Source organism: Eptatretus burgeri, chromosome 2 (assembly GCF_056783735.1).
Source record: "Eptatretus burgeri isolate ZD-2024b chromosome 2, Ebu_testis_v1, whole genome shotgun sequence".
In the NCBI taxonomy this organism is placed as follows: domain Eukaryota; kingdom Metazoa; phylum Chordata; class Myxini; order Myxiniformes; family Myxinidae; genus Eptatretus; species Eptatretus burgeri.
The window spans coordinates 30,584,104-30,611,809 of NC_140962.1; the positions used below are offsets into that span (position 1 = coordinate 30,584,104).

At 45.2% G+C, this 27,706-nt stretch overlaps 1 protein-coding gene across 1 annotated transcript in view; it reads right to left on the reverse strand.

The window, feature by feature from the left end:
• The window catches only part of LOC147031723 (putative protein PTGES3L), a 37,848-nt gene extending 12,012 nt beyond the window's left edge, over positions 1-25,836 (reverse strand). Inside the window, exons 1-3 of the mRNA XM_085852843.1 lie at positions 25,694-25,836; positions 20,847-20,960; positions 20,659-20,728 (exon numbers count right to left, since the gene is read on the reverse strand). Coding sequence (XP_085708969.1) covers positions 20,659-20,728; positions 20,847-20,960; positions 25,694-25,719 — 210 coding nt within the window. The 5' untranslated portion in view covers positions 25,720-25,836. The remainder of the gene's footprint in view (positions 1-20,658; positions 20,729-20,846; positions 20,961-25,693) is intronic.
• Positions 25,837-27,706: the final 1,870 nt, after the last annotated feature.

A 27,706-nucleotide genomic window follows, 5' to 3' on the forward strand; every position in this document is an offset into this window, starting at 1 on the left:
GGAGAGCTAACGTCCTGTGCCGAGGCCCAACGAAGCCTCAGGATGGCCTCCCCAGAGTTCGGCGATCTATAACCAAAGTGGGTCCAGCGGCCCACAACGACAGCGAGGGGATGGATGGTGCGGAGGGGTACATCTCCTAATCTACCCTAACCATTTAACTGTTAAACTACCCCGGGGCTTTCAACAAGCGCCTCTCGCTTAAACTATTGGTTCTATAAACCCAGATTCCCGTCGCCTGTGTTGGTGTCCTCACAATTTCGGGCCTCGCCCCCCAATTTTCGCTCCGTGCCCTCACACGGTCTCCTGGCTGGAACACGTGGCTCCCTTTGGCAGGCACGACCCTCTGCCGAATCTCCCGCTATGGCACCCCCGGGCACTACACTGCCTCCGAGCCTACCAGCTCCTTAACACCGGGGAGTGCCCCCCATGGCACCTCCCCTGAAACGCACACGTGGCAGGCTGGCCTCCCGGGCCCCTTTCCGAGGGTCACCCGTGCCCACAACACTGCCCACGCGGCCAATGGCGCTCCGGGCCCCCGCACCAAGCAGGCGCACCCGTGCCCACTACGCTATCCCGGCCCCCCATGGGCCCATGGCCTACCGCGGCCGACTAGCCTGGTGCCCGGGGTACCCACTCAGCGATACTCACCTTTCGCAGCCACGCTCCCAAGCCCGTCAACAGGGCTCCTGCACCCCTCCAAACGGGTTTCGAGCCTACACTCCCACCAACAACAAAACGACTTCCATTTTTCAATTTGACTAACCCAGCTAACTCACTTTACTCTGACCCCGGGGTCCCTTGGGCGGGAGTCACTCCTCCCCCCAATCACTCATCGCACCATGCATTCCCCATTCGCTCCACTCACACAGACCCGCTGGCCTCACTCACTCATCATGTACTCACCTCACAACTCTTCAACACACACACACCACTGAACTCTGCCATCCTCCTAACTACCTCCCCTACCTAACTCGTGCTCCCACGTCGTCCCTTAAACTAGTAGCACGTTCCTTTTAACACTACGTAGCTAAACTACGTCAACTCTACACATTTACAAGTCTGTCCATGTCCTCAAATAATCCCATTAATCAATTCCCCAACCTAAATCTCGCTACAATCCCTCTAACTAATCCATTCCACGGACTCCATGAGGACTTACCCCTGCCCCATGAAGTCGGTCTAGCTAAGCTAACCCTTCCCCCTAACTAGTTTCCATCCTGTGCCCAGGTAAGGGGGTCATCCACCCCTTGCCCAGGAATCCTTTGCACCCGAAAATGAGGCTTGCTTTTTTTTTTTTTTTTTTTCATGCGCAGCACCTGCGCGGCAACTCAGAGCTCGCGCACTTTGCACCTGCCCGTGACGTCATGCAGCTGCACGTGTTCCTCGTCCCTCCTTGGACGGTACCATCCGGCAGAGATACCCCTCCTGCCGGATTCCAACCCCACGTGCAGCCATGGCGTCACCGTGCGCATAAAAAAAACACAAGCCCCACGTCTCGAGGGGTTCCCCACGCGAACACATGTGCTTTGCCCGTTGGAGCTTAACACACACGATCGCGTGGAGAACCCGTCCGGTCCAAATCCGAAATCCTGCCTAAACTTTGTCCGTCCGCGGGATCGGCAAATCCACCGCGTGCGTTTCCGGACCGTGACTTCACTCTCGCAAGCGAGCACGTGGCGGTCTCGTGCGTTGCACAGCACGGACCGCGTGCTCACTGCTGGTTGAACCTGGCACGGTCCCCGAAACAGCTTCAGCCACTACTCGGCTTTCGTTCCTCTGTCGCCGTCGTCGTCGCCATTCGACCCACGCACACCTGCGTGTTACGACGCTCACACTCCACACCATTACATTCACACCGGGAGACGCGGCTGCGTGCTCCCGCATGCCAACCGACATCTCCCTCACATACCGCTCTCTCACACACACGGTCTCCCTTGCATTCGGCCGTTCACCCACGCATGCCATTACCCCTTTCGCACACGTGGCTCCACGCACTCGCGGTTCCTCATCCACACACCGTCCTTCACTCACACACGCGGGGGCACTCACCCGCGGTGCCTCACTCATACTGGCCGTTTCATCCACACACACGGCCTCACTTACACACGGTGCCTCACCCACACACGGCGTGCTGGGAAGCACGTACTCCGGCACCATCGCCACCACACCACTCACACACGGGGTCGCTTCCATACACGGGGACGCACTCACACCTTGCACCACACACACAGGGACAACCACACTGGGGATTCGTGTCCCCACAAGGGTCTCCGGGGCCTCTATACCCCCCAAGCTCTCCGTGCACCTGTCCACAGCACCCGTCCCCTCAACCTCGCAAAGCACGACCGAACTCACCTGGTCGTGACTCGCCTCAAGGGGGCATACTCCCTCCCCTCGTTCCTGGAGGAGGCCATCCAGGTGCTCGCACTGGGTCCCTACACGCTCCGCGAGCTCACCCCCATTATCCTCCACTACCTCCGTGTGTGTGTGCGTCACTTACCCCGTCTTCATCGTGCAGTCTTCCCTCTATCGTTCCTATCTCCCGTGTCTCTGCCAACTCTTCACCCTTTACCTCCCTTGTCTCCACTATTATTTCCGTTGTCGTCACCTCGTGTCTCGTCTCGCACGTTTTGGTCTCCCCATTTAATTTTTCCCTTTCGGTCATCGTCACTTCTTCTGTCACGACCCTCGCCCAACACGCCCCCCGAATTATTTTTTCGCCCGCCTCCACCGCGGGCCCGACAGCCGTTGCACCCCCTTCCAGCTCGTTTGCTCCCACACGTGGAGTCGCCATTCCTATCTCCCTGGTCACGGCCTTCATGCCCGCCTGCAGGCATCGGCCCATGTTCTGCGTCTCACCCCGCAGCTTTTTCGTTTCTTCCTTCATGTGCTTGTTCATGACTTTCATTTCGTTTATAAATTCATTTGCGTTTGTATCCATCTTTTTGATTATTTGTTGTGTATTCGCATCCATCTTTTCGTTCATGTTCGCATTTATCTTCGCTGTCATTTCCGCCAGCATGGCGAATAGCTGGGCCATGTCGGGTGCGCTTGGGTGAGTCGTTTCGGCAGGGATCGGGGAAGGGTTCTGGTGGTGAGGGGGAGGGGAGGTGTCGTACACCGCGGCCGCTGCCGCACCTATTTCGGGCTCTGGGTTCAGTTGGACGAGTTCATGTTCCTGCACGGGCATTCCATCCTGGGCCATGGATCCTACACATTCTACATCCATTTCTAATACCCCCGGCTCCCGCTCGCCTTGAGACGCCATCTTGCTTCTCGTGAAGGGTTAATTTCGCTCGCTCGTAATTTGGAGGGAATCGGGGGTCGCTTCTCTCACCCCTGGACCGATTCCCGTGAATTTAGCTGGAGACAGGAGAGCCCGTTTTCCTGTTTTCCGATACCAGTGCCGCGAGGAGGGCGATGGATTTGTATCGCACGACCTGACACCAGTGTTACAGATTCGCGCTCGCCGGCGTGCTGACGGCCACGTTACTCGAATCGCGGCACGTCGCCCACCGGACGGACAATCCAGTCGTGACCCTCTCGGACTAACGCCGGGAACCAGTCACGGGTGGACCTTTCGGTCTCACCGCGATCGAGCCAATCGGCCCCCGCGTGGGATAGGGTTGCTCGCCAAATTCGACCTACCTAAGTACCCACACGGAGGGTAGACCGGACGATCGCACCTCGCCGCAGGTCGACTTCGGACACGGGCCACTTAAGCGACCCGTTCCGTACTATCGGGATAACCGAGCGGTGTTATCGTCGGCCTCGACGGTTCGATTAATTATCGGGCGTATTCAGCCCACTACCAACCCTTTACGTGAAGCAAGATGAGGATTCAATGAAAGAAATGACGAAGCGAAGCGGGAAACAGTTCAACACAAAGCACATTTATTCGCGATGAACGGAAAGCACACATATTCAATTCGACCAAAAGCACATAGAAAAGGAAAAGAAACACAATGCAATTTTACACAAAAAGCAAATGCGACAATGCAGATCTAATACCGATTACGCGAGCACACGGCAACACTTATACAATTTTACTTCACAGACGGCGCCGACAACACATATCCAAAACCAAGAAAAGAACACCCTCAAGGATGAGGCGGGCCTGAGGCCGAGACCGGGTCGGGCCTACCCGTCTGGTGATGAGACGCGGAGCGGCGATGGTGCCTCAACTCCGCGGGCCTCGCGGACAGTGTCTGGTAGGGGGGTGGGAAGGGGGCCCCCTTGGTCGCACTATCTCAGCGCGGGGGGAAACAGGAGGGGGTTGCTGATGCTCGGGGGAAAGGAGGATTTCTACTCTGCCTCGAGTCCCGCGACGAGCGTCTCCACCTCGACCAGGTCGCGCCGTCGGCCTCCCTGGTGTGCAGCTCCCGGCACGACGCGAGCACCCCCTCGTCTGCCCTCGCCGCCTCTCCACAGCTCCGTCCTCTTCGCTCTGACTCCAACGCACACGACGACGACGACGACGACGACCAACTCCTTGCTTCTTCTTCCCAACTCCACCGACTGCGAAGTCTTAACTCAACTCTACTGAAGAACGCGGTCGCTTATATAAGCCCCGTGGCTTCGCCTTTGACCCCCTGCCTTCGACCTTTCACTTCGCTCCCCATTGGCCCGAGAAAAAGTGGGCGTGAATGCATTTTGATCCATGAATTTGCATATAGCGACCGCCCTCCAACGCCCTGGAGGCGGGGCCAAATCGCCCCTCGCTCACCGATTGGACGGCACAAAAGTGGGCGTGTGTCGTTTTTGATCCGTTTTTGGAGCGGAAAATCCGTGGTTTTGTACACGCTGTTCGGCGCGCGCCCTGCACGAGTCCAATACCGACAAATTAAGGGAGTGGGTATGTACAGTGACAGGCAAAGGCGATAGGTGGGAGGGAGACAAGTAGGTAGGTCCGAGCCCGCCTTCCAAGTGGCCAGCACCACCGCACTCCCTCCACGAACTTCCACTGACGGCAAAAGCTGGCCAGCTTCATCTGCTGGCTGTGTGCTGCAAGGCCTGTGCCGGCCGGATCGTCTGCAGCTGTGGTACTTCAAGGCCTGTGCCGGCCAGTTCATCTGCGGGCTGTGTTTGCCTGCAGCGGCCTTCTTCTGCGGGCTGTGTTTGCCTGCAGCGGCCTTCTTCTGCGGGCTGTGTTGCCTGCACCTTTGCCATGCCATGCCCACTGCCCACGTTCACCAGCCCCGTTCAATTTTTGCTTTGCCCCCCCCCCCCTGTTCATTGCCATGTGCGCCAGGATCAAGGCAACAGTTTGCAAGCTGCGAGAACTGCCCTGTTGGCAGCTACAACACGGGCCTGCAGTGGCGGCCCGTGCACCGTGTTTGTGTTCATCCATCCATTCGTTGTGTTCATTGCGTGTGCCACTTGAGCTGGCACGGAGACTACGTTTGTGCAGCCCATGCACCGTTGTGGTTCACTGCATTCAGTTCAAACCATTCATCCATCCATTCGTTGTGTTCATTGCGTGTGCCACTTGAGCTGGCACGGAGACTGCGTTTGTGCAGCCCATGCACCGTTGTGGTTCACTGCGTTCAGTTCAAAAAGGAAGGACTTGGACTGCGTGTGAGCAGCCAGCCACGTTCCCTGTCACCTGCATTGTTTTGAGCCAGAGACTGCATGCGAGCAGCCTGGCTCCCTGCTAACTGTTTTCTTTTGCAGAGTTCAGTGATCCTGGGCCATGGTTTAGTGTAAAATTTGTAAGTTAAGGTTAAGATGTACTGTAAATATGAGTGCGCCCCCGGCATGTATGTCTTAGCGCCGGCAATTTTATTTAAGTCGTCCGTGTGAGTGAGTTTGTTTAGGTAGTTACGCAGCCCTCAGGTTATTTATTTTGGGGACACGAATACCATGAATGTCGCACTCAGGGATCCGTAGGTAAAATGTACTAGGGGAAAACTACACATGATGGCACACGAAAATTTGACGACTCGGGACGAGTCTGTAAAAAGGGGAGGGGTAGTGTTGTGGTTACCAAATTCGCAAACCACCATTCAGGTCCCTTAGGTGAGATATCTCGGTAAGTATATGTGTAGTTAGGCCCAAACCCGTTGTCTAGTGGGAATACATGTCATTTATGAGTGCTGCGACTCTTCAGGATAGCCGTTTTTCTTTTACTATCTTTATTTTGGACCAACCGCCATTGTTACCACCACCAACCACAACATCAACCACCCACCGCGGCGCCGCTTCACGTCACACCTCGCAACCGTCGCATCGCCACCGTTCTTGCGCCGCTTGTGGGTACCGGTGTTGGACTCGTGCAGGGCGCGCGCCGAACAGCGTGTACAAAACCACGGATTTTCAGCTCCAAAAACGGATCAAAAACGACACACGCCCACTTTTGTTCCGTCCAATCGGTGAGCGAGGGGCGATTTGGCCCCGCCTCCAGGGCGTTGGAGGGCGATCGCTATATGCAAATTTATGGATCAAAATAGATTCACGCCCACTTTTTCTCGGGCCAATGGGGAGCGAGGTGAAAGGTCGAACGCAGGGGGTCAAAGGCGAAGCCACGGGGCTTATATAAGCGACCGCGTTCGTCAGTCAAGTGAGTTAAGACTTCGCAGTCGGTGGAGTTGGGAAGAAGAAGCAAGAAGGAGTTGGTCGTCGTCGTCGTCGTCGTGTGCGTTGGAGTCGGAGCGAAGAGGACGGAGCTGTGGAGAGGCGGCGAGGGCAGACGAGGGGGTGCTCGCGTCGTGCCGGGAGCTGCACACCAGGGAGGCCGACGGCGCGACCTGGTCGAGGTGGACACGCTCGTCGCGGGACTCGAGACAGAGTAGAAATCCTCCTTTCCCCCGAGCATCAGCAACTCCCTCCTGTTTCCCCCCGCGCTGAGATAGTGCGACCAAGGGGGCCCCTTTCCCACCCCCTACCAGACACTGTCCGCGAGGCCCGCGGAGTTGAGGCACCATCGCCGCTCCGCGTCTCATCACCAGACGGGTAGGCCCGACCCGGTCTCGGCCTCAGGCCCGCCTCATCCTTGAGGGTTCTCTTTTCTTTTGTTTTTGGGAATGTGTGTTGTCGGCGCCGTCTGTGAAGTAAAATTGTATCAGTGTTGCCGTGTGCTCGCGTAGTCGGTATTAGCTCTGCATTGTGTTTCTTTTCCTTTTCTATGTGCTTTTGGTGGAATTGAATATGTGTGCTTTCCGTTCATCGCGAATAAATGTGCTTTGTGTTGAACTGTTTCCCGCTTAGCTTCGTCATTTCTTTCATTGAATCCTCATCTTGCTTCACGTAAAGGGTTGGTAGTGGGCTGAATACGCCCGATAATTAATCGAACCGTCGAGGTCGACGAATAACACCGCTCGGTTATCCCGATAGTACGGAACGGGTCGCTTAAGTGGCCCGTGTCCGAAGTCGACCTGCGGCGAGGTGCGATCGCCCGGTCTACCCTCCGTGTGGGTGCTTAGGTAGGTCGAATTTGGCGAGCAACCCTATCCCACGCGGGGGCCGATTGGCTCGATCGCGGTGAGACCGAAAGGTCCACCCGTGACTGGTTCCCGGCGTTAGTCCGAGAGGGTCACGACTGGATTGTCCGTCCGGTGGGCGACGTGCCGCGATTCGAGTTACGTGGCCGTCAGCACGCCGGCGGGCGCGAATCCGTTACTATATATATATATATATATATATATATATATATATATATATATATATATATATATATATATATGTATATATATGTATATATATATATGTATATATATATGTATGTATATATATGTATATATATATATGTATATATATATATATATATATATATATATATATATATATATATATATATATATATATATATATATATATATATATATATATATATATATGTATGTGTCAGCCATGTTTTGATGTGATTCCTATTGTGATCAAAACATTTGTGCACCGATTTTATTTTCACAAACAATTATGGACAGTACAACACCTCCCAATTATCTCAAGCTATCTTCTTTAAAGTATTCATTCAAAACTTCTTTGAACCTCTTGAAACTTTTGGTCCTCTTTTGGGACCCTTTGCAAAGCTGCTGCTGTTTGTTGAATAAACATTATCAAAATGCCTTTAAGTACTTTTTCGTTTTGAGGATATAAAAAGTTATGTAAAACAAGTTCCAATGAGTAAGGTGGGTGGTCAACACCTGCATCACCATGCTTTGACTGGTGCTGGTGCTCAGATGTCGCAGCGTGTGCTAAGTGCGTTGTCATGTTGCAGGGACGCAAGCAAGTTGCATTCAACAAATGTTTAAGTAAATCACTGTTGAACTTCCAACTGTCCATCCGGAATATGTGTGGTGTAGTTGTCCTCCTTTGTCAAAAAAATGTGGCTTAGCATAGTATTTTCACAAATAATTATTTCTACAAACATTCTTTTTTTTTAAGGTGATTTCCTTTGCTAACTATTCCATTGTTTCCTGGTTGTACACTCACATGTCACCCATTACAATCCTTAAATTTTGGATTGTCTGCAGCTGTTGCAATGAGATCACCATTTATCTGGCAAATGCATTGAACTTTTTGCATTGAGCTCAGGTCCAAAATGGATCTTGCTTTCTATAGGCACTGTATATTACTTTATAGGGGTGTAGGGGTGTATGTTTTTGCATATAGGGGTGTAGACTTTCTATAGGCACTGTATATTAATAGATAATGAACAAGGCATGCCTTACTGGGTTGACAAAATGCTGCTGCGAAGCATAAATTGATGATACCATGCAGCAAGCTTTTTCAACACTGCGAATTGTAGAGCCAGTATTTTCCGTTTCCAAAAAAAGCTAAGTTCTGGTAAATTCTGTTTCAGAAATTAAATTCCATTTCATATTCTCTGCAAGCCTCTTCATTGAACTTCCAAGGAGATAGATCAAAGCAAGTCTCACCCAGATGAGCGTCTCTCCCTCTTCCTTGATGGTGTTGCTGGGAGGTGTATTTTGCTCCCATGGCGATGCAAAAATGCAGGGAAAATTGTTATTTTTTTATTTTTGACTTTTATAATGTTGGACCTTGTGTTTGTGTTCAACTTGCTGGGACAAAGTGATCTTTATATGTTACTTTTCCAGCAATGTGGGTGGTTACTGAATAGAGTTATATGCAGTGACTAAAACATATCGTGAATTATGCCTGTTATAACCAGGGTGCCTGATATAGCTAAATTCTGATGGTATATGTAAACATGCAATACTTAAAACATGGACTGTAATGCTTATCACTATACACAATCTGTAAACGCAAAATGTTTTTGACTTCCTACCACTATACACCGTCTGTAAATGATAAATGCCCACAGTCACTTTTCTAATCATATTGCCGTAAAACCGAAAAACACCCTCGAGCAATTGTACACAAGTGAGATCACGTGGCATGCCATTGTCTTTGGTCACATGACCCTCCGTGAGCATGAGTGAGGTTCCACAAGCTGATTTTTGTTAACATGCACGGACAGGTAGTTTTGTGGTTTTTCCTGGAATCTTGGCTTCAAGTTACATCAGTATGAAAAATTTCAGCTTTCTAGCCCATCTATAAAGTACTAAACATTTTTTGAGTGAGTGAGTGAGTGACTGAGTGAGTCATGAGAAAGATATGTATATACAATATGGGACATGAACCTGGGTTCCAAGCATCATGAGCTATCATAGTGGAGTGGCGAAGCTCATGAATTGTACACTTTTGGATACAAGCACCAAACTTTCCAGATATGTTTAGGAATATATTGTAAATGATTGTAGATATAGAGGCAGCGCAATTATTTTTTTTTTCCTGGGTGGCCATTTTGTAAAATGATAATCAGATTCACTGCAACCATTTTGTAAAATTGCCACCAGATATTCAAAGGTATGTAGTGGACACAGGACTATCTAGACGAGTCAGTAACTGATTAAAATCGATGTTTCGGATAGAAAATGATTGGGAATGTTGCCCAACCATTCAGAATAACTCGAACTGCTTCATTTCAATGTGATATAATCTACATTCTACGTACACAGCTTCAAAATACAAGGCAAGACATTATTACATTTTGTTTATAACGAATTTGTATGTCTTCAAATTGTTTTTAACAATTTGAAGACAGGTTGATAAAACTAAAATTTGTATCAACTCTCTCATCCAACTGCAGAATTTGCTCTGGGTTAGAGAACATTGCCTCTGGTGAAATAGTGTCAAAGAGAATAAAATTTGCTGCACAATCAACAGCGGTGACATCTGAACATCAGAATCAGATTAACTGTAACCTATGCATAATTTGGTGGTGTCAAAAATTATTCTATTAACTGTCCAGCAAAAATTTGGGAAGTGGATACAAGTCTTTGGCAGATAATCTTGCTGAATTCAATGAACTTGGGAAGCTTCCATTCAAAATGTGCAAACTTGATGATGGTGTTGGCATCGAATATGCTATGGTTGTCCATAATGCCTTCGAGCATAAAACCTGTAGCCTCTGCTTCAACAATAAAATGCTGGAAAGAGCATTTCAGCGGGATATGCTCTTGATAAATGCATTGAAGATTCTGATGTGTCCGCACATACACGGTCAAAGATGAAGCTTCTATCAGAAGAGAAACATTCCCTCTGCTTTTTCTGTTATGGACCAGCAGGACAAGATGGTCTTCGTGAAGCATCAACCTTTCAATTGGATAGACAGGTGCGTTTAAGTGCCGCCTTGATTCAAGACAACAGACTTTTCGCAAAACTGAACGAAGGGGACATGGTGGCTTTTGAGACCAAGTATCATGCCAAATGTTTGCTAGATCTTTATTGCAGAGCCTCCAGAGCAGTCATGAATGAAAGAGAGCAGTGCACCATATCAGGCATTGCATTTGCTGAACTAGTGATGTACATCGAGGAAACATGAATGCAGGAAGGAATGACACCAATCTTCAAACTCATTGATTTAGCACATCTGTACCAGCAGAGGGTTAAACAATTTGGTGTTGTTTTCGAAACAGCGACTTCATTCTACATTATTAATGTTAAGATTGTTTGCTCATTTTTCAGACATGGAAGCTCACAACAAGGGTCGAGAGATTTTGTTGCTTTTCAAAGAGGACATTGGTGCTGTCTTGGCAAAGTCATATGAATTAGATACGGATAACAGTGCTGTTATCCCTTCATGTGCAGCAGCTGTACTCCGGCGGAACATGTTTGGCACTAAGCAGCAATTCCATTGATCATTTTCTGCAGACTGTCTTGATGGCTTTGTGACAAATTGGCTACTTTTTTGGTCGGAATGATTATTGAGGGGCCAAGCATAAAGGATCAAAGTTGTTCAGTAATACCAGCAGCACTCTCAATTACACAACTCCTGACTTGCAATAGTGTAAAACATCAACGACAACAAACAAGTGCATCCATCAGATGCAATGCTGAGCAGGAGACCCCACTTCCTATGTACCTTGGACTAATGCTCCACACAAAAACTCATAAGAAGGAACTGGTTGATAGGTTTCATAACTTTGGCCTTTGCATATCATATGATCATGTTCTCCATATCTCTAGTGAGATGGGAAACAGTGTTTGTAGGTGCTATGAAGAGGAAGGAGCTGTTGTCATCCCCCTGGCTACATGTGCAAAGGTCTTTACTACAGCTGCCATTAACATCATTGACCATAATCCAAGCTCAGCAACGGTAGAGGAATCATTTCATGGAACTGGAACTTCCTTGTTTCAACATCCCAAACATGAAGCAGATGGCACAGATCGTGGAACAATTACCTTCAATGAAACTACTGACTCAAAAGTAGTTTATCTCCCAGAGTATTACACAGAAGTCTGTCCCATTTCCACCAGTATTGAAGCATCACCAGTGGTCGAAGCATACGTCGCATCTCTAGCAAGGAAGGACTTTCAACTCCACACAGATGAGAAACACAAGTGGATGGAAAATACGAGACAAGTTCTTGATGAGAACAGAGAAAACACTGACGTATCCTGGTCAGCTTATCATGCAGATCGTCAGCAGAAAGTTGATCGTATTAACACATCCACTGCATTGTTCCCATTATTCCACGAGAGTGCTCATACAGTTGTAATGATTCGACATTCAATAGACATTGTTAAGACTGCTATTGCTCATCTCAACCAAAGGCAAGTAAATACCAGTCATTGCTGTTGATCAGCCACTTTATGCTTTAGCAAAGCAAGTCCAATGGAAGTGGCCAGAAGTTTATGAAGAAGGTAAATTGGTGGTGATGAGAGGCTTTCATATTGAAATGGCAGCTCTCGCAGAAATATTCAAGTTTCTCGTGTTGTTAAAAAAAACCCATACCTAGCCATTTCAAATAGATCTGGGGCTTGTTTATATGCAAAATCAAGTATGTTGGCCTGGCTGGTGGTCATCTTGGAAAATGACCAAATGACCATAGGACCATGTGCCTCTATATCTAGATTTATTTGAAATATGTTCCTGAACCTGTGTGGCAAATTTTGTGCTTGTACCCCAAAGTGTACAATCCTCTCTGGTGGTCGTATGGCAGCTTAGCTGCCGGGATAACTATCATTTCTTGAAGCGCGACTGTGTCGCTGATACAGTGCCCCTCTACCAGTACATACACTGGAACTGGTACTCATTTTGCCGACATCGGAAGGATGACAGGCTGAGTCAACCTCCTGGTGTATTAATTCAGTGGTCGACGGGGCTTGAACTCAGGACCCTAGGATCCCAAGCCGCCACCTTAACCACTGAGCCAACACCAGGCTTCAATCGTCTCTATATCGGGTACTTAGCCACCTCACCATTAGTTGAGATGGGAATGTTAAACAAACCAACCTAAAGCATTCAGTTTCTAAAATCGTCAGATGATTGTGTTGCACAGAGGCACAGTTGCAGTGCGCCATTACATTAATGCAGGAACAAAAAAAATGTGTCAAGGGTTTCAGCACCCAATGGCCGACTTTTTGAAAAAGAGACATCAGGTATATGACATACACCAGCAGATTTAACAGACTAAACAGTTGGTGTGACATTCCCCAGGACAGTGTACTTTTTCATGCAATGCCATGCCCATTAAGCAATAAGATGACAACTTGTAATTGGATCCTACGTCATCGGGGATTAACCCAGACAAGACATTTGTAGAGGCAAGCACATTACCTCTGAGGTATGTTGCCACTCCTTTCGATCACCAACACACAGATATGACAGTTCTCTTTGTCCGTCTATAGGAAGACCTGGAGTTAATTTGGCATAGATGTCAAGTGCTTTCTTGCATGCTAACCTCTTAAGGTACTCATGGTTCACTATGTTTATGGACACAACTCTCGTACTTTAATCCATATTGATGATAAATCAGAATACGTGTTACGTGTCCACTGCAAGGCACCGCAGCGAGTGCACCAGTAACCTAGATAATCTCATGGCAGAAAATAAATAGACAAGTCTGAAGACGACAATGGTTCACGAGTGGTATTTGACGATGTTGATCATTTCAGAAGTCAAGGATGAGACAATGTGATAATTTTTGACCAAGTTATAAAAATGATCAACATGATGTGGTACGAGTGACAGGTTATTAGCTGCAAAATGATGAAACCCCGGTTTCGTTCAACAACTTTCAAAATTTGACCTTTGCATAACCCTTAAAGGTCACAAAACAATGTTGTGGACATTAAAATAACGAAACAGGATACGTGCTCCAGCTTATTGGAGTTAGTTTGTCGAAGAAGGTCGAAAACCCGGTTCGATTCCAACAACTTTGAAAATTTGACCTTTGTGAACTTTAAAGGTCAAAGGTCAAGGATTATGACCTTTGGTCCAAAACTTCCTCTGGAGCATTCCAGGAACAATATAACGTCATATAGGCAATATGGCATTTCACACTCTTCGGATTATCCATACTTTGATGAAATCAGCGTAAAAACACACTTGAAGGGGGCGCCACGGGCAAGGTGTTCGAGATAGAGCAAAGTGGTTTCAAGACTTTAGGTGGGGAATGACCTCAACATTATGCATAAAAATATTATCATCCTAGCTCTCAAAGTTTGGGTGGTCATATGATTTTATGTCAAAATTCGAAATTTTCTAAGTTCGTGACCTTGTGACCTTGACCTTGGGACGAAAATGAAAAATTGAGCTCCGTGGGGCTATGCAGGTGCCATTGGGCTAACCAAATACCGAAACCCCTGTCAGATTCGACAAACACCCTCTGAGAAGATGCAAATTGAAATTGGCTACCCCCTAAAAACATGTTTTTTTGGCGTGGCTCCTCTCATAATGTGCGCACCACGTCCATTCTCAGGAAAACACAACTAGATCATGATATAAACTCTCACCCAAATTTTATCAGGATCGGATCAAAACCTACGGAGCTATGCTCAGGACAGACAGACAGACAGACAGACAGACAGACACACAACAATAACGAATATAGTGGTCACTTATTACTTACGAAATCTAAAGATTTCGTAAGTATATTGATGACTTCCGTCCTCTGTTTGTGTGTGTTTGTTTGTTTGTATGTTTGTTTGTAGGCACGATAACTCGAGAACGGAAGAAGCTACCAATCTCAAATTACACCACGTGATTCGGGAGGGTGATGGCTAGCGCTGATTAGATTTTGGTCAAAATTGGTCAAAGGTCAACGTCACAGTGAGGTCAAACATTCGATTTTTGATGGTTTGGTGCAGAATCATCGTAGAAACTTCTGGTTTGTGTCGCTACCTTCTCTAGAGACAGCTTTTATTAGACAAGGTCAGAGGTCAAGTTGACGATTTCGTAAGTACCAGTCGATGACTGCTTGTTTTTTTTTCATGAAAATATTTTTTTCGTGAACCAACATTTATGTGCCTCTTGTGTTGTTTTACGGATGAAACGTACATACGACGAGAGACAGAAGGATAACTTTTTAACAAACAATTAATTCCGACTGTCTACCTTAAACACAATAATACTGCTTAAATGCAACACTTTATGGCTTAACTAAAAATTCCAAATTTAACATGTACAAACGTCACAGCCAACAATGCAGCCATAAGTTAACACACGACTCACGAGGTGGTTACTTATCTAAAGCAAACAGTTTGTAAAATAGACTCCAGAGGGTTATAAATGTGTGAAGTGTCAGCAGTGAGGATGTTCAAAAGGATCTTATCCAGAGGGTGCACACGGGATGAAGTGGATAGGTCAATTGCGTCGTAAAAGTCCTCAGAAGGTGAAGTCCCCTCGTATCACTGAAGTATGGAGAAGAACCCGAGTCCACAGGTCAAGTTGTTTGAGATGTTTAAGATGGGAGCTCCAAGCTGTGAAGGACAATGTTACTTGAAGAAGAGGAGAGAGTGGAGGAATGGGCAACATGCCTATTTGTTAATGCACCAGTGAGGATATGCCTGCTTTGAAGTCATCTCTGAGACAACAGCAGTACAATGTCTGACAAGTAGATTTGATGAGTAGAGGGAGGTCAGCAAATGATACCTCAGGGGGTATGAAATGTGAAGTGAAGCTGAATCTCCACCAACCAATGTACAGTGGGGTGAAGTTAGTCCGTCGTGGTCCAGAAATGGGGGAGTCACAGAACCTCCCCAGGTTCGCATTCAGAAGACTTCAATTCCTCCTTTGCTGGGTTGGTCGGTTTTGAAATGATTTGCCTTCTCCATGCATGAGACCAAGCGTGACAGCTTCGGAGAATGTGCCTTTCTCCCCTCTGTCTCCTTTTTTTTCCTCTCTCATCTTCATGCAAACTGTCGGTGCTATAAATTCTTCTGTTAAGGCCCAGTCACACCTTGACGTTTTAGTCAGCAATGGCAACATATCAAAATGTATGTAAAACGCTGGCTTATGCTGAACTTTTTATGTTTTTTTTTTTAAAGATTCGGACGTATTCATAACGAGTTGGTCGTATGCATAACATATTAGTAACGGACACAGACCGTTTCGTTGTCTTATAGATAACTTATACCAATGAATGCTTAGCCTGTTGTCGGCATTCACAACCTATGCCCAACGATAATCTAACTTATGCATAGCGCGCTGCACGTATCGCCGACGATCATGTGGCATAGCCTATTAAAAGGCTGCTGCACAATGATTCAAATCATAACCGCCGGAGAAATGGAAGTGTCAACATCGCAGTCACACCTTGGCGATCTTGCCAGCATATGCCGACCTCTGAAAAATGCGTCTAAAACGCTGGCGTACGTCGAATACGGTATGGGTAAGTTTAGTATACGTGAATAGAACGCGAAAGTACGCTATCATATGTCGTAGTAAGTGGAGTACGTCTTGAAATTTTAAACGTGTGAAACATTTTACGACATACTTGCCGTATGCCTCACACATTCCGCATGCGATGGGAATAAGTTGAACGCACGATATGCGATTGTTGCCACACGTCGACAAAAGTTACTCGTAAGTCGAAACACATCGAGGTAATGGTTAGCGTCAGTGTTCCAGACTCCCTGTTTTTTTTTTTCTTTGGTATGACGGTGATGTTGACATTTCGATTTCTAGTGCGGTTATAATATAATATAATATAATTAATAGGCTGCCGCTCAACGATTTAAATCATAACCGCACGAGAAATCGAAGTGTCAACATCACCGTCATACCGAACAAAAAAAAACAAACAAAAAAAAAAACAATGTCACCCGCAGGGTGACCCGTATCTTGCCAAAAGGTGACCACGTGTGACTTCTTTAAGGTCACACTGAGGTGAACAGAGTTGCTATCCACCAGGAGCGACTCCTTGAGGAATATCTGCCTACGAGAGATTCCGATGAGAATCGTTCTACAGAGTAACCATGAAAAAAATCAGTTTTTTCGTCATGACGTCATAGCGTCAAACTTTTGACAGATCTGGAAAGCACTTATCAAGCGCTTTCATATGAGGTATTACTCGATATGGCATCTTAGATTTCAAAATTTGACTTTGGGGTCAAAAACTTTCGACCTCCAGCGCTAACCATGAAGGTCAAGGCCGATCGCCACCAAAAATTAATCAGCTGAGCGCCAGACCATGAACTATATTCCCATGAAGTTTGAAGACGATCCGATCAAAATTACTCAAAAAATAAGGGATTTGCGACAGTGATCTTGACCTTTGACCTTGACCTTGAAAATTTTATGCGCCGAAAGGGATCTCTATAGGCCTCTGATATGCGTAGTTACAAAAATTTCCAATAACTGTGCTCTGCAGAGTGATCGATACGTGATTACAGACAAACAAAAAAAAAACAAACAAACAAAAAAACAAACAAGCTGACTAACATATCTTGCAAAAACTTCGTTTTGGCAAGATAAAAACCAGGGAGTCTGGAACACTGACGCTAACCATGACCTTGACGTGTTTCGACTTATGAGTAACTTACAAGTAACGTGTGTCAACGATCGCGTAACGTGCCTACAACATATTACTCATAGGTTAGAAATAAGTTTCGGGTACGCGAAACATTACCTCGACGTGTTTCGACTTCTGATTTACTTACAAGTGACGTGTGTCAACGATCGCATAACGTGCTTACAACTTATGGCCAGCGTAGCGGAACTTGTGAGTCATACGCTGGCATAAGTCGTAAAATTTCAAGCATGCTAAAATTTGAGGACAACCGCAAAGTACAACGATGAAAGCCAGCGTACTACGACGTATGGCAGTGTTTTTCAGCGTGCTCTCAATGTTTCCAAAACTTACCCATAACATATTCGACGTGTGCCAGCGTTTTAGACATTTTTTTCAAAAATCGGCATAAGCTGGCTAAAACGTCAAGGTGTGACTGGGCCTTTAATGTCGCTCCCTCTTTTCTCATGTTGTTTTCATTGCAGAGGCCACTGCAGCTGCCATTGGGGCCATTGCGACCCAAAAATACATTTAACAGTCAAAAGAACCTTCACCAAGCCACAATTAAATGAAATGGTCTAGAACAACATGGGTCAAAAAAAAAAAACGGGAGGATATTGTAATCAGCTCCATCTATCTGTATGTCTGTCTGTCACACTCTCCTCCTAAACAGTTGTGCAGAAATTCACTAAACTTGGTAGTTAAGATCACCATCTGGCAAGAAGGCATGAGAGCAGTGTCAGTTTTAACACCCCACCCCTGTGGTCCTGGGGTGGGGTCAAAATGTCAAGTACAAAAATGCAATTATTGACATTTTCAAACATTTTTTTAAATGAAACTTTGTATATGCAATCAATATTGGGGGACGCATGAAATATATGATGATTTATTGGATTTAACCACCAGTTCATCTCCCGGGGGTGGAGTATAATGGTCACTTGGGTCAAAACAGAATATTTTAACTCAAATTTTGATATTGGGTAATTCCTGGTGGAACTTTTTGCCATCTCTCAACATTGCTTTCGGTGAGAAGGGTGGGGATTTGCAATGGCATGTGCCATCAACTTTGCTCTAGTTTTTATCCCCATGCTTGTTTTTTTTTTAAGGTGGGATATTGTAATCGGCTCCATCTGTCTGGCTGTCTCTTTGTCTGTCTGTCACGCTATTTTTTCCTCAACCAAGGGTCCTCAAAAGGTGGACCGTGGTCCACATCCAGACTGCAGGCATCATCAGTCCAGACCTTGGAGCTAATTCTAATCCCTAATTAATGGGTTGATCACATGGTGCTAAATTAGTTCAATTAATTCTGAGTTAATCATCTTTCATGTTCTTCTATTCTATCTGCCACTAATTATGTGTTAATGGCCTCTGGCATTTCTCCATTCAGACCAGCTTGATAAATTAGAAACGAAGGTCGGAATTAATGCAGCTGGTAGTTAATGTGGGACTAATGTGGAGTATGGAGAAGGACATGATGGTATTATATATATGGAGGAAAATATTTTCTCTGGTCACGTCTTGTTTCCATTTCATTTTGAAAACTAGATTTGCTGCATTGATTTTCTTGTCATTATTATGTTAATACGCTAAGCCATATTTTGTGGATGTATCTCCTCCGAAACTGCTGGACGGATTGTCGCCATTTTCGGCATGTGGGTGCTCTGTGGTCTAATGTACACCCTAGGCTATGTGAGATCGCACCAGACGGACAGGTTTGGGAATTTTCTAATTTCGATTTTAATTTTAAATCTTTTTTAAATTTTTATATATGCAATTTAATTTTAATTAAAATTAATTTTAATTGATTTTAAATCAAGCTTGATTTGGTTGCATTTTTACGACCTTTGCAACTTTGGCCGAGAATATCTCGAGAACAAAAAATACTACCCCTCCAGTTTTTTGATGTTATAGTAGACAGTATGAACTTTCATTTTCATGCAAGGCCAGGTCAAGGTCACGAGGTCTTCAAGGTCAAGGACAAGGTCAAATGTCAGGTCAACAAATAATCCACCCCGAACTTAAATAGATCGACGAACCGATGCTGGATTTGCATTCTATGGACAATTACCTTTCCAACGACACCAAAATAATTGAGGTAGGGCAAGGGGTTGCTGAGATATGAGGATTTGAATTTTGGTGGAAACTCGACATTAGTCGAAAAGTTCAAAAGTTCTCAAGGTCATATCTCGTCAACCCCTAGTCCGATTTAGCTAAAATTTTGTGTGTGAACATGGACTATCATATGTAACATACATGCAAAAATTAGCCAAATCTGAGGGGGTCGGGTTACAACCCTTGGGTGAACTGAGGTAGAATGACCCAAGTCGACATTTCAAATGTTAATCCTTCTTGGGATCTCAACTTGATAGGCTGAGTCGGGCTGTAGCCTTGATTGTGTTGAGGATATGTCCTTGTGCTGTAAATTATATAATAAGTGTACAAGCTCCTTTGGAAATGTTTGTAATTGCACCCATCTTGTATTAAGGAAAGTTTGCCTATTGCCCTATCTGTTATAGCAGAAAGAAATGATGTCGTCATCACATGATTATCTTCTCTAATGTCCAGTACACGGCTGCTGGTATCATAATTGCTTGGGAACATTCTGTATTGCTTGTGCAGTGTCCCTGTATGTTGGGACAACAATTTTCTGAATTTAGCCAACATGCGAGTAATAACTCACCCACTCTTCATCGAAAGACGCTGTTGTGTCTTTGCTATCCATAGGCTAATGCGAGCAGACGGATCACCAGTTTGTCATCCATTCGAGGGACGGTGCATTTTGTAAAGCAACTCCATGCCTACGATGCACCAATCCAACAGTTTACAGTTATATCCAGAATCCAAACTCAGACTAAACAGGTTAAAGTTAAGTCTACCATATGAGGACAAAACCCCTTCCATCCCTTTCCATCCCTTTAACCTCTCATCTCACCCCAAAATCCAAATCCATTGAGACCATACACTGTACAGTGTTTGTGCTGCCAAAGCAGTCTCTTGTGCTATTGGGCACAATCCTCGACGAGTCGCCACTCCGACACAGGATACTCGAATGGCTCAATCATCCCAACCAGTTGGTACTCATTTTGCCAACCTCAGAAGGATGACATGCTGAGTGAACCCCACCTGGTATTAATTCAATGGCTGAGCGGGATTTGAACTCAGGACCCTAGGATCCCAAGCCTGCCACCCTAACCATTAATTCAATACCAGGCATACCCAAAAAAACCTGGCTTTTATAAGTCTTTGAAGCTACAAGAGGCCATGTAGTACAGCAAAGTTTACACTATGTTTGCAGTGAACATTCTGAACTGAACTGTGAGATCACACAAGGAAATATCGAATTGTATATCATTACTTGGTACAAGCCAAACATTTTGTGAAGAGGAAGGCACCAACATACGTTTTTGACGATCTTCGCATATAACTCTATTTCATTGTAGTACGCCGTATTGTCTGCTCCACTTGTACCACTGGACATTGCATACAAAAACAGTGACCACAAGGGGTCATAGTTAAAGGCAGGTGTGGGAGGGATCATGTTCAATGCGTTTATTTCACAGCACGATACCTAAATGGTGCAACCCAAACCTGAATGTGATCTTTTGTTCTTCGATGTCAACTTTTATGTCTTTTCCATCTTGAATCATGAAATTGACAAATAGGTAATTTTTTCGGTCATACCACGTGGTATGAACTGGCTTTCTGGATGGAAATCAAAGGCAAGAGAATAGGACATAGTAAATGCTGTATAATTGTATTTTACATAATAATTTATATCAAACTTTGGATTGATGATTACAAAGCAAAGCAGTAAGAAAAACTAGTAGGGCACTCGGTCGAGTGCATATTTCCACCACTTAACGCCTGATCCACGAGAACATATCTGGCCCAATACATTTTTGAAATGGCATGCTATATATTGTTTTTGGCCCTCTCTCTCTCTCTCTCTCTCTCTCTCTCTCTCTCTCTCTCTCTCTCTCTCTCTCTCTCTCTCTCTCTCTCTCTCTCTCTCTGGTGAAGAATCACTTTAAAAATTAAATAATTGTCGTATCCAGATCCGGATCCGAATCTTCACGAAAACTGAATCGATTCTTCCTTGTCACACACCCAACCTGTCCACCAAGTTTCGTCCAAATCCGTCCATAACTCTTTGACATATCGTGCTATATATCGTTTTTGGCACTATCTCTCAATGGTGAAGAATCACTTAAATATGCCAGTGGTCGGATCCGGATCCGGATCTCCACCAACATCTGATCAGTTCGTCCTTGTCACACAACAAACCTGTCCACAAAGTTTCATCCGGATCTGCCCACAACTTTTTTGAGATATCTTGTAAATAGACAGGGGTAAAAACATAACGTCCTTCACCTTCAGTGGCAGAGGGAATAATAAACAACTTCAATAATTAATGGAACAAATAATTTGATGGAGAGATGAATTGGACTGAACGTTGAATAGACTATAAAAAGCATTGGATTGAAGTGGTTATAATCTCAAGTTTTCGGTTCAAGTTGCGATGTTGTATGGAAATCATATCTTATTCGAAGCTCTTGAATGTCATAAGTGATTTGGTTTTGCATTAAATAATCCTATTGAAAACGCTGCGAGAAAACAGGTTCAAGTTCCGTTTTGTAAAAGGTTCATGATGGAGCTTGTACTCACGTATAGTACGAAGGGTGAGCGGATTTGACGACTGAATGACAAGGACATGAGTACACAATGGACAAATCAACAGAGTACGAGTATATGGGATTTGAGTCCATGGGATCTCAGATTCACAAGTGATGTGTTCAGATGGGAATGCCATTTTTATCTTGCCAAAACGAAGTTTTTGCAAGATATGTTAGTCAGCTTGTATGTTTTTTATTTTTTTTTTTGTTTGTTTGTTTGTCTGTAATCACGTATAAAAAATTCTGCAGAGCACAGTTATCATCGGAAATTTTTGTAACTTCGCATATCAGAGGCCTATAGAGGTTCCTTTCAGTGCACAAAATTTTGAAGGTCAAGGTCACTTTGGCGCAAATCAGGGGAGTCGACGAAACCCTTATTTTTTGAGTAATTTTGATCGGATCGTCTTCAAACTTCATGGGAATATAGTTCATGGTTTGGTGCTCAGCTGATTAATTTTTGGTGGCGATTGGCCTTAACCTTCATTTTTTTTTTTTTTTGGTCTGTAATCGCGTATAAATCAATCTGCAGAGCACAGTTATAATTGGAAATTTTTGTAACTTGGCATATCAGAGGCCTATAAAGGTCCCTTTCAGCGCATAAAATTTTGAAGGTCAAAGGTCAAGGTCACTTTGTTGCAAATCAGAGGAGTCGACGAAACCCTTATTTTTTTAGTAATTTTGATCGGATCGTCTTCAAACTTCATGGGAATATAGTTCATGGTCTGGCGCTCAGCTGATTAATTTTTGGTGGCGATTGGCCTTGACCTTCATGGTTAGCGCCTCAGGTCAAACATATTTGACCCCAAGGTCAAATTTTCAAGTTTTAGGAACCATATCGTGTAGTACCTCAAATTGAACACCTCGATGAGTGCTTTCTAGATATGTCAAGCTTGAGACATTATGACATCATTTGGTGACGTTATGAGGCAAAAGCATATTTTTCATGGTTACTCTGTAGAACGATTCTCATCGGAATCTCTCGTAGGCAGATATTCCTCAAGGAGTCGCTCCTGGTGGATAGCAGCTCTGTTCACCTCAGTGTGACCTTAAAGAAGTCACACGTGGTCACCTTTTGGCAAGACGCAGGGTGACATTGCTTTATTTTATTTTGTTTTTAATCTTCCCGTGTCTTGAAGCACATAAGGTGTCGGGAAACGAGACAATGCCTTACCTTTGTCTTACCTGTTCAGTTGTCTTACCCTTCCTCCCGCCCTTGGTTTACTGAAGCTTGTGGTGAGGCAGTTGTCCTGAAACAACTTGCCTTTGCCTCATGGAAAGCAAACCCAACTGAGGGCAATCTCAGTTCTTTCCACAAAGCTCGGAACAAGTGTGTATCTACCCTCAGGAGAGCCAGAAAACAACATCTTTCTCATCTCAAGTCTGAACTCTCAAACCTCTCTCCCTCCTCAAAATCCTGGTGGCGTTTAATCAAATCTGTTTCTGGTGTATGTTCCCCCTCCATCCCCTCCCTTACCTCAAATGGCCGCACTGCTGATTCCACACGTGATAAAGCTGAATGTCTAAACTCGGTGTTTGCAGCTAAATCTTGTGTCCCAAACCCATCACTATCTCTACCCACTTTACCCAGTCGCACCCAACTGTCCCTGGACTCTGTATCCTTTTCTCCTGACAAGGTGGAGAGCTTGCTTTCAAACCTCGAGTCAGATTCTGCAACCGGTCCAGACGGCATCAGCCCACGTGTCCTCAAAGCCTGCTCTTCTGCTCTTGCTCACCCTCTCTCTGTTCTATTCACCCTCTCATTTTCCCAAGGTCATCTGCCATCTGCTTGGAAATCTGCTAACATCACTGCCCTGCATAAAAAGGTGCAAAAACAGATCCCTGTAACTACAGACCAATCAGCCTTCTCCCAATCATCAGCAAGGTTATGGAATCCATCATTGCTTCAGACATGAAATCCTTCCTCTTCTCCAATGGCTTGATTTCCAATCATCAATTTGGTTTCAGACCAGGTCACTCTACCCTGGATATGCTGCTACTGCTCTCCCATCAATGGATGGAGGTCCTCAATGCCAGACAGGAAATCCGAGCCGTATCCCTGGACATATCACGTGCTTTTGACACAGTCTGGCACCCTGCCCTACTCACCAAACTCTCTTCCCATGGTATTCAAGGCCATCTCCACTCATGGCTCGCAGACTTCCTCTCCTGTCGCAGTCAACGTGTGGCCCTAAACGGAGTTCTTTCATCCCCTCTTCCTGTGCAGGCTGGAGTTCCTCAAGGTAGCGTTCTGGGCCCTGTTCTTTTTCTGGTTTTCATCAATGATCTCTCGGACTCTCTGGAAAATCCTCTATTTCTCTTTGCCGACGACTCCACCCTCTGCCGTACCATCTGTCATCCCTCAGACCGGCAAGCAGCAGCTTCTTCGCTCACTGCAGATCTGGATAAAATCACAAACTGGTCCAACATGTGGAACATGTCTTTCAATCCACACAAATCTCACACTCTCACTATGTCTCTTCGAAAGGACCGTTTACAAAACCCCCCAACCTCTTTCTCAACAATCCTCTGGAAGAAGTCTTTTCTTTCAAGCTTCTGGGTCTCACTATCTGCCATGACCTTTCCTGGGAAAGTCACATTTCCAACCTTGCCTCAAAAGCCAGTCGCCGACTGAGAATCCTCCGTCGTGCAAAGTCCTTCCTCGGCCCTCTTGAGCTCCTGACTACTTACAAAGCTTTTGTCCGTAGCCTGATGGAGTACTGCTCTCCCCTCTGGGCTGGTGCTCCTGCCTCCCACCTTTCTCGACTTCACGCTGTCGAAACCAGGGCTTTTAAGATCATTGGCATCTCCCGCAATGAAGCTGAGTCTTTGGGCCTCTCACTCAATCACCGCAGGTTGGTCGGTGGTCTTTCTGTCTTCTACCGACTCCTCTCCAGCCTTGCCCCCTGCTCTCTCTGCGATTTGTCCCAACCACATTTCCACAGGGCGCTCAAGGTCCGCCAACAACCCCCTTCTGGTAAAACTACCAAAATCACGAATCACTGCTCATGTTCCTTCTTTCATTCCTCTTTTTTCCCACCTTTGGAATAAACTTCCTCACTCTATTCTTTCCCATTCTTCCCTTCAGGCTTTCAAAACAGCTGTTCACCACCACCTCTTATCTTCCCCCATCCAAATCCTCGATCTTTTCTACCCCCGATAATCCACCCAAGCCCACTTCCTTCATTTCTCCTGCTTTCCTTCCTGAAAGTCCCTGTAATGTCCATCTTCTCCTCGCCATGTTCCCCGTCCCATCCCCATCCCTCTCCCTTCCACAGTTCACCTGTGTCTGTTCCCCAATGTTTTGTCCCTTCCACTCCCACCCCTCTTGTCTCATGCCTCCTTGCTGTGAGTTGTGTGTTAGCTCTCATACGAGCCTCGACCAAGGTATACAAAAAAAAAAAAAAAAAAAATGCCATTTAAATGTCCCATGCCAGCCTTTTTACTGTAGATCTTCCACTGTAAATGCAACGGACTCTGTCTCGGTTGAGATGGTTTTTAAATTAAGAAGGATGAATAGGCTAACCAAATTTATGTATTCATATAGGGTTATGGAGAAGATACAGTTCACCCTTGCAAACCGTATATCATGACCATGTGGCCCAGGCCCATACCATGGCAGCTGCATCCAGGAATGTCTCACCGCTATTCTTAGCTGTTCCCTGTTTAACCGCATGCCCAAAGTGAGCAGTGACAAAACTATAGAAATCAACAACAAAAGAGGTATAAACATCGTGTGAGATAAAGGTTTCCGGCAATGCCTACCTGTGCTCACCGTGAGTTGCTGGCATGCTGTGGGCAGGCTTTTCCTGGATCGAGTCCTATATCAACTCACTAACGTACGATGGACTTAGTGGGCTGGGGGCTCCCACTCTATTTCGGAACCAACCATGATGAGGGAGGCTGAGACGTCACAGACACCAAATGTGACGCCAAAAACAAAACCAGACTTTTTAAGTTTTAGTAAAAAAATGGACAAAATCATTCAAACAGTTATTATGACCATAACAACATACAATGTGCTTTCTGTACTGCACCACTTTGTTGCAGTGTTTATCTTGATTCTAAAATGAGATCTCATCATGTACAAAACACAAAATATGGTGATATGACTCAAACGCACAACGCTGCTGTCTACATGGAAATGAATTCAAGGTAATGTGGTATTTGATACATCGAAATCCTAAAACACAGGAAGTATAAATGCATCTGTCTGGATCCTTATGATCATAAATGAGCTTAAGGTGATAAGAGGGGGTTGGGGGGGTCTTGCAACTTTGTTTTTATGGAAAACACAGAGGACTCCCTAACACCTAAGCCAAGGCTTTGGCTCTCTGCCAAGCTTGCATCGTGTTGTAAAGCTTATACTGTGTTGCGAGGTTCATATTGAGCCACGAGGCACATCGGTGTGACCAGACCCATTCTACCTTTTATCTACATACAAGCGCTACTCGTTAAGGAGGATTAAAGTTGTCAGTACATCTCTCTATGTAGCTCATTGTAAGACTTCACGGAGTAAGAAACATTGGAATGTATTTTGCACGCGTTTTCATGTAAACACATTGCACGTCACGGACATTCGTGACATTTGCATAACGTATTTCAACGTCATTTGACGTACTGTTTCCTATTCGTTTGATTTATTATCTTGCCAAAACTAAGTTTTGCAAGATATGTTAGTCAGCTTGTGTTTTTTTTTTATTTTTATTTTTTTTTTTTGTCTGTAATCACGTATAAAAAATTCTGCAGAGCACAGTTATCATCGGAAATTTTTGTAACTTCGCATATCAGAGGCCTATAGAGGTCCCTTTCAGTGCACAACATTTTAAAGGTCAAGGTCAAAGGTCAAGGTCACTTTGTCGCAAATCAGGGGAGTCGACGAAACCCTTATTTTTTGAGTAATTTTGATCGGATCGTCTTCAAACTTCATGGGAATATAGTTCATGGTCTGGCGCTCAGCTGATTAATTTTTGGTGGCGATTGGTCTTGACCTTCATATGTTTTTTTTTTTTTTTTTTTGGTCTGTAATCACGTATAAATAACTCTGCAGAGCACAGTTATCATTGGAAATTTTTGTAACTTCGCATATCAGAGGCCTATAGAGGTCCCTTTCAGCGCATAAAATTTTGAAGGTCAAGGTCACTTTGTTGCAAATCAGGGGAGTCGACGAAACCCTTATTTTTTGAATAATTTTGATCGAACCGTCTTCAAACTTCATGGGAATATAGTTCATGGTCTGGCGCTCAGCTGATTAATTTTTGGTGGCGATTGGCCTTGACCTTCATGGTTAGCCCCTCAGGTCAAACATATTTGACCCCAAGGTCAAATTTTCAAGTTTTAGGAACCATATCGTGTAGTACCTCAAATTGAACAGCTCGATGAGTGCTTTCTAGATATATCAAGATTGAGACATTATGACGTCATTTGTTGACGTTATGAGGAAAAAGCATATTTTTCATGGTTACTCTAGAACGATTCTCATCGGAATCTCTCGTAGGCAGATATTCCTCAAAGAGTCGCTCCTGGTGGATGGCAGCTCTGTTCACCTCAGTGTGACCTTAAAGAAGTCACACATCGTCAGCTTTTGGCAAGATATGGGCCGTTTATTTTTGTATTTTTTGATTTATAGTGGAACCGTAATGCATATCTGAAGTATTGTTGTCACAAAACAACATCATATTTCTTTACAGTTTCATACAGATCGGAGCCTTTGGGAGCTTTTCAAAGCTTTTTCAGAGCTTTCACGGAGCTTTACGAAGCAATCAAACAACTTTCTTG